This window comes from Lissotriton helveticus, chromosome 1_1 (assembly GCF_964261635.1).
Source record: "Lissotriton helveticus chromosome 1_1, aLisHel1.1, whole genome shotgun sequence".
NCBI classification, from domain to species: domain Eukaryota; kingdom Metazoa; phylum Chordata; class Amphibia; order Caudata; family Salamandridae; genus Lissotriton; species Lissotriton helveticus.
In genome coordinates, this window is record NC_136057.1 from 1,488,586,590 (window position 1) to 1,488,603,234 (window position 16,645).

Genomic DNA, 16,645 nt, shown 5'->3' on the forward strand with positions numbered 1-16,645 from the left:
CTCTGAGGTCTAGGAGTCCAGGTGGCCTAAGGAGGAGATTCAGGACATGATAGAGGCAGTGGTGTCCAGAGCTATGATTCCTCAATCAACAAAGCCAGTGAAGGCAGCAATGGCAATAGCCGTGCGGCTGTACAAATCTGACTTGAAGGCTCATTTTGCATCTTTAGGGGGCAAATACTTGTCTTGTGAAGAGATGTGGGACATTCTGACGCTTATTTGGGAGACCTGGGGTTTCCATCTTTTCAATCTGGACAGGAGGGTGGAGCCTTATTCCCTCAATATATTATACCACCCAGATTTTCCATGCACTTTTTATAGTCCAGTTGAAGACCTGGTGATGGGAGAATGGAAGGAGGTCGATACGATCCAGGTCTCACATTTACTGCAGAACAGTATCTTTTGGAGGGTGAGGACGCTCTTCTTCATTCTGGCGCTAAAAGAAAGTATTCATTCAGCCTACTCGGTGCAACTTTGGTTCCGGGCTTTGATAAACTGGCTATGGTAGTGCAAAAGGGGCTGGAATGTTCTGATCTCTTAGCTGCAAAGGAGAAGCAGGCAAGGCTGCTTGTTGAAATGTCTTCTGACATTATTTGCTCTTCGGTTATGTCCCCAGGTGCCTTCATTGCTGCCAGGAGATCTCTCTGGTTGCAGCAATGGAAGGTGAACCAAGGGGAGAAGATATATTTTATGAAAACTCAGTTTGATGGGCAATCTCTTTCTGGGGGGCAGCTGTCTGCCGATATTTCTAAAGCATTTAAGGAACGTAAACATGCTTTGCCCTATAAGGGTGGATCCTCAATGGGGAAGGGATGGATAGGTCAACTAAATCCTACTCAAAGTACAAGGCTCGCCATTCATCATTTTAGAGGAGGAGGTTCCAACCTAAGTTCTCGCCCAAACGCAATGTCCCTATTCAGAAAGGTACATCTAAGAAGGGCTCCTGGCAATAACTATTCTCCTGTTATCTGCCTATGGAACGCAGGATACAGCATTTCCAGGTGTGGAGGCAGGATGTAACGCACAAGTGGTACCTTGTGTCAAATGGATATGTCATAGAGTTAAGGCTAATTCCCCCAGTTACAGGCATCCATCCAGATTCTGGGAGCCAAAGAAAAGTGACAGGCTCTTATAGATGAAGTGAGTGGCCTGTTGTCAAAGGGGGTAATCTGCAGGATATCTTCCTCAGAGGTGAGGAAGGGTGCTTACTTCATCTTGTTCTTGGTCCAGAAGGCTTCTGGGGCATTTTGTCATGTCGTGGACTTAAAATGGGTAAACATGTGGATCAGATCAAATCATTTTCCAATAATGACTCTTCAATCAATCCTGCCAAATGTGAGTTCGGCGATTGTGTAGCTTCGGTGGATCTGCAGATTGGCTAACTTCAAGTACCAATAGCATGTCCATCATGGAAGTTTCTTTGGTTAGCAATGGGAGATAATCATTGTCAGTTTGTGTACTCCTTTTTGATCTCAAAACATCCCCAAGGGTTTTCACGAACGTCCTGTCACCACTGATTGCAATTTTTCACTCATAAGGAGTGTCATCCAACCTGGCCTGCTTGTACAATCTTCAGACACATCCCAGTTGGTAGAGCCTGTGGGAAGAGTCCTGCAGGTGTTCCAAAACCAAGGGGTTCTGGTAAACTGGGAAACATCTTCTCTGATTCTTTCCCAAGACCCAGTGTTCATACTGGCTCATTTCCAGACTCACAGAGGTCTTGTAGCGCTGTTGGAACGAGGGTGGTCAGTCTGCATGCTCAAGTTCTGCCCTTGGCTCCAAGGGCAGTGGACTGGTTGTGGTTTCAGGATCACTTGACTTCGACAAGGTTTTCAGTGCCTTGGGACAAGTATCACCTGAACAAACTTGTCTGGTGGATTTTTTCTAATTGGTCTCCAGAGTTTTGAAGTCTCAACTCGCATCATGATGACAGTGCAGATTCACAGGGATCTGTTATGGTGGTTGGATCAGGATCATCTCCGGAGGGCAGGTGTTCTCGTGTCTCCTCCTGTTCTGGTGGTGCTAACAATAGAGGACTGGTTGGACTTAAAGCATGTTCAGGGGTTCTGGTCACTAAGGTACTCTCAGAGATCTTTGAAGCAGAGAGAGGTGAAGGCTGTCTATCTTGCAGTAATACACTTCCAGCTATTCTAGTGGAGAAAGCTGTGGTGGTATATGCCGACAATATGGTAACAAAGACTTGCATCAACAGGCAAGCAGCACAAGATCCCATACTCCGAACTTGACTGCACGGGGGAGTTTCAAGTGGGCTCAGAGATTTGTACTGTTTCTGACTGTGTTCTATATTCAGGGGAGGAGAATGGCAGGGCAGATCTCCTGAGCAAAGAGAACTTCTTCCCAGAATGTATCTCCTCACCCTGCTCTATTCAGCCTCATTGTTCAGAAGTGGGGTCAGACGGAACTGGATCTGTCTGCTTCTCTAGAGAATGCCAAGGTTCAGACCATCTGTACAAGCGGGAGTTGTCTTCTGGCTTGGGAGATAGACGGTCTGACGTGTCCTTGGCCTCAATTTCTGATCAATGCATTCCCGCCCTTTCCTTTAATCAAGTAATTCTTGGTGAGGGTCAAAAGGAACAGGGTACAGGTGATTTTGTTGTTCTCCGTTAGTCTAGTGAATTGGTTTCCACTCATAGAATTGTTAAAGAGGGGTCAGGGTGGAGTCTCCCAGTTGTACGAGTTACTTACCTTCGGTAACGATGTATCTGGTAGAGACGATTCTAGCCACAGATTGGTTCACGTAGAATTATCCCCAGGTGTGAGACTGGATCTAAAAAAAATTTGCCACAGCATCCCTGCGCGCGGTGGGGGGCGGCACAACACGACTCCGCCCCTGCATTGTCCACGCATGTGACGTCAGCGAGGTCACATAAGTCCCGCCCGGCGCGCCTACGTCAGATTTCTTTTGAGAACTTCTCCGCGCCACAACGCGGAGCCATCAGACAACACTGTGAGAGTATGGGAACAGTGTGCGAAAAGAAAAAAGGAATGGTGGGGAACAACACCATAAGAAGCAGTGCCAACACTGCAGTACCCCAAGCGGGAAAAAAAAAATAAGAACAGAGCATAGCCCTGAACAGCAACCCTGCCAGCACAAATATAGCCCCCCCCACCCCGGATTCAAGAGCACATGAAAGGTGTCATGAAAACATATAACAGGGCCACAACCCCAACCAATTACAATGAAGGGGAACCAGTGTGGGACAAACAAGGCACGACAAGACTCCCAGACAGCCCCCAACACAGAATGTGACAACCCCTGTAAGGAGCAAGGGCAGAGGCCCAACCAAAAGATCCCAACCTAGAGGATAGCAGAGGGGCCAGGACCCCTAGCAATGAAAGGTGGGGAAGAGAAGGGGGGGTAGGCCCCAACCTGGGGCAACTAGAACACAAAGGCACAGAAGTACACAAAGGCACAGAAGTACCTATAAACCGATCCTCTCAAGCGCCAAAAGGGGAGGAAGGAACAAAGAAACAGGACAAACATCCTGCCAGCAAAGAGCGACAGAATGCACGCACTGAAGACATAGCCACCCACAGGGAGGCGAATGCAGAAGACCATACCAAAGGGTCCTCGCTGAACGGGGAGGAAGGGCGGGCAGTGAAGGAATCTGCGGCTAGAATTGTCTCTACCAGATACATCGTTACCGAAGGTAAGTAACTTGTACATCTGATAGAGACTACTAGCCGCAGATTCCTTCACATAGAATAGATACCCTAGCCATACCCAAGTGGAAGGAGGGTCTGCGAGCGGACCCCAGCAGCCTGGTCACAACAGAGGGTCCCACAGGGGCCGAGTCCACAAGACCAGACGAGGAGCCCCGTCCGCTAGACAAGGGGAAACCCCGCAAGCAAAAGACGACCAACCCCAAGGGGGATGTGGAAAAGGAGAAGAGAAGAGGTAGCCTGTCCTCGCTCAGCAGAGGAAACAGAGGACGGGCTACCAGAAGAAACAAGGCAAGGCGAAAGGAGGCCAAAGCACCCCACGCCTACACAAGGCAACAAAACCTCCAGAAGGCACAGATCAGACAGAACGGCGCCGTCCGCATTAAGCAGGCGGAAGCCGAAAAGGGGCAGCCCAAGGTCACCCAGGAAGAACCGTCCAGCGCCCCGCAGGGACAGACTGCACCCGAAAGGGAACAAGAACTCAGGGACCATCTCAACCCACAGGGTGGAGAGGTAGAACTGAGTGCAAGGCTCGCTGGAAGGAGCGCACAAGGTAAGAATGACTGTCCCACCAAATCGCCAAGAAGGCACAATGGTGCAAAAAAACAGCAGGTCAGCACCAGCAAGTGCAGCCAGACACCGAAAGCACCGCGGAAGGATGCGCTCAGGGCAAGCTAGACGCCAGCCGAAGACTGAGAGCAGGAAGGCGAGAAGAGTCCGGACACGCTCCAGGGAGGAGTCCGCACCCACAGGCCAAAATAAGTGGAACCAGGCAGAGACAAAACACCCGGCAGCAGACAGCAGGCCAGGCCAGGCCAGACCAGACAACAGCGCAGTGAACCCAGAGAAGGACACCCCGGGGCGCAACTCAAGCCATCCCAGCCATCAGCAAGAGGATTGCAACTGCAACGTACCTTAACGCCACGGAGAACAGAGGCCTGAAGGAGATCACAACTCCCCAGCGCATAACAGAGCTATATAACAGCTACCACTGCCCCACAAAGGGCATGTTACGTCTCAAAACATGGGAACCTCTTAGAAAAAACAGCAAGCCAAGTCTCAGGGCCAGCATGGTGTAGAAAACCCAAAGCAAAAACAAACAGTGAAGAAGAAGGGCCGGCTAGCAGCCAACAGAATCACAGTCCCAATAAGGAGGACCTGAGTGGCCATGAAGCACACAGAACCACAACTAGGGCGACCCGCCCCAACGGAAGAACACCTCCAAGAACCAGATCAACCCACAGGTCACTGAGGGGGAGGAGAAGGAGGAGGAGGCCAAAGCTCCGCCAAGAACCTCTGAATGGCCGAGTCTGCAGGGGCGTGGAACAAAAGAGCACCATGGAAAGGAAGGTCCACCAGCCGTTCCCGAACGTTCTCCGGGAACACACTGTCTCGAAGCCAGGCATGGCAACAAAGGGCAACCGAAGAAGCCATGGCACGACCCAGCACCTCCCAGACGTCCAGAGCGGAGCGAAGAATAAACGCCGCCAGCTCCCGGCCATCCAACACATGGTGCCTCAAATCAACACAAGCACCCTCCTGAGAAGCGGCAGACATAAGGGACTCCGCCGAGTCCCACAAACAAGAAGTGGCCCTAGCCAAAAACACACAGCGTGTTAAAGGCCCCCAGAGCCACACTGGTTGAGGCGGACATATTCCGCCCCCAGGAGTCCAGCCAGCGGGCCTCCGGTGACGGGGGGGGGGACAGCGACGGCTGAGAAGGAAAGGCATTCTGTAAAAGGGGCCTCTGGTAAACGGGTGGAGGGAGAGATCACGCGGCGCCGGATGGTGGCGGTGCAGAAGGTGTTGGGGCACAGGTCCTCCGTGGTGGGACGGCCCCAAGCCCCCAAGAGAGAAGAATGTAGCGAACCTTCGAAGGGAAGCAGCAGCTTTTTACCACCATAGCCCTGATGGAGAACCTCCAGAAGATGATCCATGGGGAAATGGGCAGCTGGGTCACCCATGCGCAAAATTCCAACATCCGTGGAAACAGTGCAAGCGAAGGCCTCACCCGCCTCCGTAGGACCCTGCGGAGGGGAAAGCAGCTCCTCGGTAGGCGAAGGCTGCAAGCTAAGGCGGCCATCCCCCAAGCCAACCGGAGGAAGGAAGGGCCAGGTTCGGAAAGCAGGAAGAGGGAACGAGGAGTGGAGGACCTGCGGCTCCTCTGGCAAAAACCGCGGACGCTGAGACAGCGTGGAGCCGCCTTTAGACGACGCAGGGAAAAAAGCCACGACACGTCGGCCCGTCTCCGAGGAGGATGACACCAACAAGCATCGAACCTCTGGAGAAGAGGGCAACAACCCAACGCCAACTTGGTGCCGTAGAGTCCGCAATCTGAGGCAGGACTTTGTCGTCCGACGCCAGGGGAGACGCCGGAACGACCTCCGCCACAGCGCTCGGTGCAGGAGACCGGGGCTGGGTCGGAGCGGCGAAGGAGCGGCACAGGCAAGGCGCCGGCCTGACCTTCGACAAGGCAGCCGCCTGCGTGGAGGAATGAGAGGGACCCGGGGAGGGGCAATGAGTCCCCCGCCAGCCGTGACCGTGACGGGACCAGAGGGGCCCTCCGCGGACCCCATGGCGCCACCAGGGCCAGGAGCCACCGGTGCCAAAGCGGCGTCACCTCGGCCTTAGACAAGATTGCCGCCTATCCAGAGGACCGAGAGGAGCTCAGGGTACGACCCGAGCCCCGGCGACCTCCCACGACACCACAGGGACTCCCGCAGGAGTTTGTGGCGTAGCAGAGGCGCCGTGGTCCGAAGGAGGGACCCCCGAAGGGACGCACCTCAACGGCGCCACATCCTTCGAACCTGGATCTGAGCTAGTCGGTGCCGGGGCCAGAGCCGCCGGCGATGCCACGGAGGGCCCCGCACATTGCAAGGGATCCGCTGACGTCCCAGGATGGGAAGGAGGAGGACGAGAAGCCAGCGAGGCCCGCAAAGCTGCCGGAATATATCTCCATCTGGGCTCTAGTCGCCCCCACACCGGGAAACGGCAGATAGGGGGACGACACGCGGGGCTGCACCACCCGCAGAGAGCCTGTGCCCCCAACAGGGCGGGAACCAACCCTTGTGGACAAACTGCGACACTTACCGACAGGTGAACGACGCTCCTGTGACCTCGGAGAGGGACGATGTCGACGAGGGAAGTAGCGGGTTCGAGAACCCCCCGCAGGGGCTGGGCGGGGTGATGACGCTGACCTGAAAATGCGGGCCGCACCACCCGCAGGGAGCCTGTGCCCCCAACAGGGCGGGAACCAACCCTTGGGGACAAACTGCAACACTTACTGACAGGTGAGCGACGCTCCTGTGACCTTGGAGAGGGGCGATGTCGACGAGGAAAGTAGCGGGTTTGAGAACCCTCCACAGGGGTCGGGCGGGGTGATGACGCCGACCTGGACATGCGGGCCGAAAGAAGTTTCATCCGGCTCTCTCGCCGGGACTTTGGTTTCATCTGCTGGCACGCCTCACAATCGGTGGAGTCGTGGTGTTCCCCTAAACACGACATGCAGATGGGATGAGAGTCCGTCGCCGACATCAGGCATCCACAAGACGAGCACGTCTTAAAGCCCGAAGGCATTTGCACACTGTCCCCACACACACGCAAAAGCGTTGCACGCGGAATAGGAATAAACTGATGTAGGCGCACCAGGGCGGGACTTATGTGACCACGCTGACGTCACACGCGCGGACGATGCAGGGACGGAGTCGCGTGGTGCCGTTCCTCCCGTCCCCCCCCCCCCCAAACACCCCACCGCGCGCAGGGATGCTGTGGCGAAAATTTGACGGATCCAGTCTCACACCTGGGGATAATTCTACGCGAAGGAATCTGCAGTTAGTAGTCTCTATCAGATGTCCCATCTCCTCTCAGCTTCCCGTGACTCCCAATGAGGTCATCGAGGAAGTTACACTTGATGCCCTGGAGGATGAGCGGAGAGGTTTAGTGGTCTTGGGTGTACCCGAGAACTTGGCAGTGACTTTGCAAGCATTACATAGGTTTTTTACTCTTGCTTCCTATGCTAGACTTTGGAGGGCTTTTTTGGCCTGGTGGGTGAAGAATCAGGTGGATCCTACCTCAGCTAGTCCCTTTTCTAGTTATGTAGTTCTTGCAGGATGGGGCTAGTTTAGGTTTGACGGTGGCTACTCCGAGGGTTCAGTGAGCTGCTATTTGGGCAGTTCAGGGCTCATGGAAGAATTGGAAGGATGAGAAGAGTCCGATGCCTAGGTTTCTCCAGGGGTTGTTGAATCAGTTTCCCAGACCTTTCAGTTCAATTCAGAATTGGAATCTGCAGTTGATGTTAGATGACCTAACTGGTCCCCAGTTTCAGACTCTTGCTCGGTTGGATCTGAAGATTTTTTAGTGGCAATTACTTTTGCTAGGTCCCTAGGGGAATTGGTGGCTTTATCCTTCAAATATCAATTGTGTAAGGTTTTCCACGATCGATGGCGTTGATTCCTGTACTTTCTTTTACTCCCCAGGTTAACTCTGCTTTTCATTATAGACAGGAAGTTTTTCTCCCCGAATTTAGCCCAGCACCTTCCTTGGACGAGGATCTCAGGTTGCATTGTTTAGCTATTAGGAAATCTCTCCTGGAGTGTCTAGATAAAGTTAAACCTTTTCGAAAAGGGGACTCACTGTTTGTAAACTCTGAACCAACAAGTAGAGGGGAGAAGCCATCCATGGCTAGTTTGAGTAGGTGGATGCTTTCCTTGATTCTCTTGGCATATGAGGTGAAGGGTGTAGTTCCCCTTCCTGGTATTCAGGGAAGATCTACATGCAGTGTGGCTACGACAATGGCTGAATAGCAAAGGAACTCCACTGTGGAGGTTTGTATGGCAGCTACAAGGGCTACTCCCTTCATTTTTGTAGGTCATTTTAGGATTGCTGAGTTTGAGCACCTCAATAATGTTCTTGTTCACAGAGTTGTTGTCCTCTATGAAGGAATAGAGATGTATTTGTTATGTGATCTTTGCATTAAATTGGATTTGGATGTTCTTGCAACTCAGTTGTCCATTTTCTTTACTTGCTATGTCTTATTTATAAGGAAGGAAGGCGAGGGAGGGAAGCAAAGGTAATGCTGCCATTACTTACCAGTAATGGCAATACTCCTAGTCTTTCTCCTTTGGCTTTTTTCAAGTGCCCTCCCACATTCCCGATAACTGAGCAACTGAGTTTGTGGTGAGGAGTGTTTATGACCAGCCGCTGACGTGTGGGGTGGGAGGAGCTTTTATTTTGGGGAAGGGGAGGTCTGATCGGAGGCAAGGAGCACACATTTGCAAAGAAAGAAGGCAAGGGAGAAGGACTAGGAGAAATGTCATTACTGGTAAGTAATAGATGCATTTTAAATCATGCATATGACCAGGACAATGCAAATCCGAACCCATATATTTTTGGAAGATTTGTATACAATGACTGTATTAAAAAGACACTCAACTTCCATGATAGTTCACTACAAAACAAGATACAGCCTGTCTGTTAACATGCAATAAAGAGTTCTATAAACCCACTGCATTACCAGTCATAAAACGAAATGGAAAAAGGTACTAATTGAAGGCGATTTAAAACATTTTTGGTATCTCAAAACATGGTTACCCTTAGTAAAAGCCTTTTACTGGCAGTCAATTCACGCATGCCTAAAGGCATTTGGCAAATCAGAGAGCGAGTTTCAGTTTTGACCTTCCTATGAAAGCCACCTGAATTTAATGTCACTTCTCTGAAGTGGCCAGGTGAAGGCACATTCACACTACAAATTTCAAGTATATGTATACATACATCATTAGAGTGATGAAGATCCTAACACATGGACAGCTTTTAAAAAAATTGAGGGTTCTCCTTACATTTAGCAGATACTTTGTATCCTCCAAGGGGGGCCGAGTGTCCTTCGGCTGCATCAAATCCTGCTGACACCAGCACCACATCAGGGGCAAACTCGCGTGCAATGGGCATCACTACCGTCCTGTAATGAGCAAGGAAAAACACATTTTACACCTTCATTCATAGTTAGCATTTGGATTGTCTTTCAGACCAAAGGCAGTGATGTAGTTATCAATAATGCAGACGGTGCACTGGCAGCTGGGGCCACGGACCTGAAGGGTCCCCTGTAACCTGATTGTTGAATTTTACTACCCAAATAGCAGGGAGGCGCCAATTTTCATTGCCTGTCCTGAGACCAATGGCACACGCTATGCCACTGCCATAAGAAAACATCAGCATGGGAGGTCAGAGTGCACTGGTCAGGCAAAAATGAATTACATTCTGAGCCTTGGGATCACCTCACAAAAAACTTAGATCTCAGTTTACGACCATTCAGTTTAGCTGATTAGTGTGGTACCTTTTAAAGGATAGTGCACAAGCTGCACCATCAAGGCAGATGCTGTTCTGTCACAGACTGCCCTAATATTAGGCCACAGGACACTGCACTGTCCATGTTTAAAACCATAAAGCATTCTGTTTCCATGGTATTATTTCATCATGACTCTCTAACTTTATCTAAAAGTGAAACTACAAGGAAGAAGGGAATGGGAAGAAGGAGAAGCGCAATTTGCAACTGATGCATTTTATCTTTTACAAAATTATCTGATTTGCACTGGGCTTCTAGTCGCCCTTATCAGAATGTAGGGTTGTACGGGTTGCTGGCCGTAGCTGGACTTTTATGGAAGGTGTTGGGTGAGGTGTGTGAGGTTTGGAGAAACATACTGCAGCCGCATCTCAGGACAGAAGCATGAGGCGATACATTCCCACACATGGCTATCTACACTTTTGTTTTCTACTTAATCATAAAAGTCATTATGTATGTGGGGAAAGTGAGGTTTGTAATGCTCTTGTGAATTCCAAGTGTTTAGGTTTTTCTAATTCTTGAAGGGAGTAAACTCTATTTGAACTGAAAAGGAGTTTCCACGACGACACATTGAAGTACGAAATGCCCAATCAGGTGGTATTATTTTTTTTGCAGAAGGAAGACAGGACATGAGCCGTGAATATCATGATGATGTGTATGCATTGCTAAGAGACGGGCACTGGTTGACTGGACAGAAATCAAGCTCTGATGGGCTCTGAAGTTATACTTTAATCTGTGTGTCACTGGCATTAGTGTAGCAGCTAAGGTTAGAGGAGGTAGTGGTCTCAGGTTTATGTTAAAGAGTGGGTGACTGTTAAACAGGGGTGAGAATAAGTGTGGTGAGGGTAAAGGCTCAAAGCAGAAGGGAGGCAGTGGCAGAATGAGGAACTTTTTATGGGGAATTAGGTAATATAGTGAAGGATGAGGCCTTATATCACGATAGATTTGAGTGTCAGCGACAGAGTAGAATGAAGGACCATATCACAGTTGGCCCAACAGCCCAAAGGCAGATGTACTCCCCTTAGCTGGTGTCCACCGTAAACTGGATCTCATCCCTTGTTGTGCTTAAGTGTAGATTATGTGCTCCACCCAGGGCAGAATCTTGTTGATGTGAGAGAGAAGATCAATTTCTTTTATGTACACTGACAGGTGCGCATAAGAAGCTATTTTCAACTAGTTTACCAATGAAATGACCATTGTAGGTTGGATGATAATTAGAGGTGGGCATTGGGTTTGTGGTATTTTTCCACAATCTGTTTGAGGGAAACAGTTTTGAGTTATTTTGGCATTCATTGCAGTGATTGGTGGTCGCTCTGGCCGAGATGGCAGCTAGGCCTTACAGCATCGGGAACTGAACAAAGTTAGGTTTCTCATATGTACAAGTGGCTTTTGAGAGGTTGGCAAACTCAAAGTGGAGAGCAGTTGAAGGAATATAGTCTCAGTTAATGAATGAGTTTAGAGGTTGAGAACTTGTGTGTGTTGAGCTGGTGGTCCTCCTTAGTTTTGTTGCAAGATACCTTTCAAGAGCTCCAGAGTATAGTTAGGTTGTCAGTTGTGGGTGAATTTTAAAGGTGGAGAATACTGGGTTTCACATTTTTCTCATTATCTTTCGAGTTCCCTGGTTGGGCAGGTGGCCACATGGATGCAACAGGAAAAGAGAAGTTGTTTTTCCTTTCTGACCAACCTGTTATATATTCCAGAGTGACACTGCAATGTCAGTTTGCCATTGTAATGCTTGGTATTTTCCCAATGCCTTTGCAAAGATCTTTTGTTCATTTGAATAAATCCCTTCAATTGTTTGGCATTGATGAGAGGTTACAGTGGTGTTTGAAGCATAATGATCCCCAGGATGGAGGCTAGCCCAAAACCAAACAGTTGAAATGGCATTTATTTTTTCTTATACAACAAAGTTTTAAGTTGAAGAGATATGGTGGAAGAGTCAATTTTGTCCATGCTCAGGCATTTCTAAAAAAAATTTGACAGTTGGCTTTGCTGAAATAGTGGATAATTGCAAGCTGGACTGAACTGTAGCATGATCAGTCTATGTTACATGATATCTATGGCTAACTGCAATGAGGTTGTAATGGGCACAACTTCTGTAAAGGCTATGCCTAGTTGAGTGGGCAGGGCCAGAGGCCATTTGAGTTTGCAATTTTGCGCTGTCAGCCATACTACTACAGAATAAAGCAGGTCGGCTGTGTTTTCTAGCCTCACCCACATTTATTCTGCATGGCTACTGGGCTGGGTCAGAAGGGATGCAACCAACTGGGTTTCACCCTTTGTCCGCGACCACCGTAGCTGCATAGGGGAGGAGAATACGGGTAGTGAAACTCTATCAGGATGAAGTAGCGGCCACTCATCTGGCCGAAGGAAACACTGGAAGACATTTTACGGCAGGTGTGCAAATGAACCATATGTTTTAGCATTTTGGGGAAAAGAAGAACAACAAGGAGAGTACTAAGAGAACGCACAGGAATAGCCAGAGAAAAGCTGGAGAACAAGAAGGGCCTTTGGGTGTACCTACAGGTGGATAAAGGACTGACTTGGTAGACTGTAAGCTGATTGGTCTATAATATGGTAAATGACTTAAGATCCCTGGATGTGCGATACTTTCTGTGCTTACTACAATTCTTTGTTTTCTGCATTTTGCCATTTTTTTAAATTCTGTATGCCTAGAATGATTTGAAACGCTCTCAGCAGATATATAGCATCCTCCCCATGCTATGAAGTAAACAAACAAGTAGTCAAAGTTTGATACTTAAATGTTTATAATTAGCATGGCATGGCTCTGGCATAATGCACCTTAACGTCAACAAAGCCATCAATGTAATTCCCGCTCAGACAACAAAACCATCTGCAATTTATGGCCTTGCCTTTACACTCTAGTTGTGGTATTTCACCTCCACCCAACATTTTGTTCGATAAGAATGTTTTCTCAGGATCACATGTCTGATATTACAAATCCTTGGACCAGTATTGAAATGTCCACTCAGAGCGGTTTTGATGTACACAAAATAATGCACTCCTGCAGCAAGTATGATACCTTTGAGAGGTATTCAAGTCAACGCAATCTATGAACCCATGCCTGTGTGAAAGCATTTAAACAGTGGGGCATGGAGATATTATTTTGTCATATTTTTAACATTTTGTACAGACGCTTTGATTCAGAAATAGATTGCAGAATTCAGAATGTAGTTACAAATTGAAGACAATGATACTATCGGACACTTTAAGGTGTTATATTCGTTCCACTCCGGTGAATTAAAAATAAGGAAATCAAATCCCCATCTGGAAGAATGAAAGGACTGGGGTGGAGTCTGCCATGTCAAGCGCAGCTCATATGGATTTCCAAAGGCACAATACCGGACTTGGGAAGGCCTGTGCACCTTTAACACTATGCAGAGGAGAGACTGGCCAGCAGCCCTAGGGAACCAATGCATAGCCAAAGAGATGCCTGCGAACTCTTCAGTGCGTGCTCTATGCTACAACAGACAAGCTACCATGGCTGGCCAGGAAATCCCAGTGGAAATCAAGTTTCTACGTAAGTAAAGACCTATTTTGAGATTTCTTTTATGTAAAAATCAAACCACATGTGCTGCAGAGCGTGGGGAATGGATATCATTAAACAAAAAAAAATACAATAATAAATCCCTGCAGCCATCTGAGGAAAGTTGGACTCACAGCAGCCGCAAGCATCGACTTCTCCCAAGGTCCGGGTCGTCTGAATGCATCCATGTTGTGCTAGTCTCTTGACTGCTTTAAATGACAGCAGCAGTTCCAGCTCCTGTGCAGAACTGCTGAAACCGCTACTTGGCCCATACTTTGACACTTTTTTCAATGTTTTGTATATTGCGTCAAGCTCTGAAAAGACCAGAATCATCGACGGCTTACGTTTTTAGATCTAAAAAAAAAAAAAAACTTCTAAGTTCAAAGCCCTGGCAGGGATCTGGTTTTAATTCCACCGTCCCCTCAGCCTTTCTCTTGATGTTTTTGCCAACTTTGTAATAACCCTTCTTCAATCCGCTCCCCTTGTAGGCACCTTTCTCCCTGAAGGGGAAATCCTAGGCACTGTGCAGTGAAGAGGCAGGCGTTATGCACCCCACCGGGGAGGGGGCATTCCAGGATTCTGATAGGATCAATCAGAACAACTAGCCTTTGATGAGACTAATGCCCAATATTCAGGAATTATATTTTGTCATTTCCTAAAAGGTGACAACTGCATTTTTTTGTGTGTATAAAACACCAAGGATCAGATTACTTTCAGTTGAATGTTAGAAGTGGATATTTCTTCTGAGACAAGAAAGCTGAATTAGTCCCATTGGGGTTCAACTGAAAACTATTGCTGTCTAAAGTCCATTGATAATGGAATCACATCTGGATGCGTTAGTGAATCTTCAGTGTAAAGTTACAGCTCATGAAAAGGGCCAGGTTTACAAACTGCAGTCTGAATGCTCTCACTAAAGAGCTAGATAAGGGGTCTGATTTACCCCTCAAGGTGGCGGAGGGCATCACTACTGCCACCCTGCAAAATTTAGATATGACTGCTGGCCCAGTGGTCATCTCTGTACTGTGAAAGGATTTACAGTGACGGCGGTTTTCCCCAGATTGCACAGAATTGTGTGGATGGCCGTCGTCAGGTTTTGAAGGCTGTCCATCAAACTTATAATATATATTTTTTGGATCACTGAAATAATATCGAGGGACAGAATATCGACCAACAAAAATATCGTTGACAAAATATCGAGAGACAAAATATCGAGTTTCTATCTACAAACAGGTAAGTACAAAAATATCGAGTTAAAAATATCGTTTACAAAAATATAGTTGTAAAAAATATCGACTTTAATAAAAACAATGTTTAATTACATTAATATAAAACATTAATTACTAAAATATACTTAACAATACTTAAAATAACTTTTAATAATTAAATAATTAATGAAAGTAAAAAAATAATATTTTTTTAATCATATTTCTTAAAACATGTATATATATAGCAACAAAATGTAATTAAATAATAGCCAATATTATTAGCGTACAAATACAAAAGAGTAAAAATTACTATTCCCACTCCAGTGGGTGCAACAGTAGGGAAAGCGTTGGATAGCGTAGGGGTTAAAATTACTATTCCCACTCCAAGGAGTGCAACAGTGGATATATGACGTTACAACGCAACTTTTACAACGCACTACCATTACAACGTAAGTATTGGTAAGTATATAATAATTTTTATAATTTAAATTATTTAAAATTAATTTAAAATTAATTTAATTAAATTTAATTTCATTAAATTAAATCAATGTAAATTTAATTTTACTTTATTTTTACACTGTACCCTTGTACCCCAAAAACCCAAAACTGACCCTGAACCCTAAAAAAACCCTTTACCCAAAACCCCAAAACTGACCCTGAACCCTAAAAATACCCCTTTACCCAAAAACTAAAAACTGACCCTGAACCCTAAAAATACCCCTTTACCCAAAAACCCAAAACTGACCCTGAACCCTAAAAATACCCCTTTACCCAAAAACTAAAAACTGACCCTGAACCCTAAAAATACCCCTTTACCCACAAAACTGACCCTGAACCCTAAAAATACCCCTTTACCCAAAAACTAAAAACTGACCCTGAACCCTAAAAATACCCCTTTACCCAAAAACTAAAAACTGACCCTGAACCCAAAAAATACCCCTTTACCCAAAAACTAAAAACTGACACTGAACCCTAAAAATACCCCTTTACCCAAAAACCGACCCTGAACCCTAAAAATACCCCTTTAATTTAACATAATTAGCAATTAATCAATTAAATTAAATTAATTACCAATTACATTTTAAATAATTAACAAATATTATTTAATTACCAATTAATTAAATATTACTACCAATTAATACATTTACATATTTAATTAATTATAATTAAATTACTTCCCACCCTATTCCCCTATAAACCCACAACCCGCTACAGGAAATAAATTATTTTAATTTACATAATTAGCAATTAATCAATTAAATTAAATTAATTACCAATTAAATTTTAAATAATTAACAAATATTATTTAATTACCAATTAATTAATTATTACTACCAATTAATAAATTTACATATTTAATTAATTATAATTAAATTACTTCCCACCCTATTCCCCTATAAACCCACAACCCGCTACAGAATAAAATTACACAATAATTTTAAAAAAATCATTAATTAAAAATAATTATAACATAAAATGACACTTTTCACACATATTATAACATAAAAACACTATAAATAATTAAATATTATTTAAAAAACGATATTTTTTACTATCTAGATTATATACTTGGATATTTTCACTTTCTATATTATTTACAGTCGATATTACTTCACTTACCTTAAAAACGATATTTTGACTGTCGATATTCTGTCCTGTCGATATTTTGTCCAAACGATATTTAAAACTCGATATTCTGTCCAAACGATATTTTGGAGTCGATATTATATCTGTGCACCATATTTTTTTTTTAACAAATGCCCAAAGTGGGAGTTTATTTTTGAAAAACAAGAAACGAATGACGCCCAAACCCAGGGAGTTTTCCATCAGGGTGTGGGTCATAATTTTTTTCTGTTCTGTTCTGTTTTTTTACATTAC

At 46.1% G+C, this 16,645-nt stretch overlaps 1 protein-coding gene across 3 annotated transcripts in view; it reads right to left on the reverse strand.

Annotated features, from left to right (window-relative positions):
- The window catches only part of HDAC7 (histone deacetylase 7), a 706,897-nt gene that overhangs the window by 15,740 nt on the left and 674,512 nt on the right, over nt 1-16,645 (reverse strand). For all 3 annotated transcript variants that reach the window (XM_078686538.1, XM_078686533.1, XM_078686525.1), the window contains one exon: nt 9,516-9,634. In XM_078686538.1, coding sequence (XP_078542664.1) covers nt 9,516-9,634 — 119 coding nt within the window. The remainder of the gene's footprint in view (nt 1-9,515; nt 9,635-16,645) is intronic.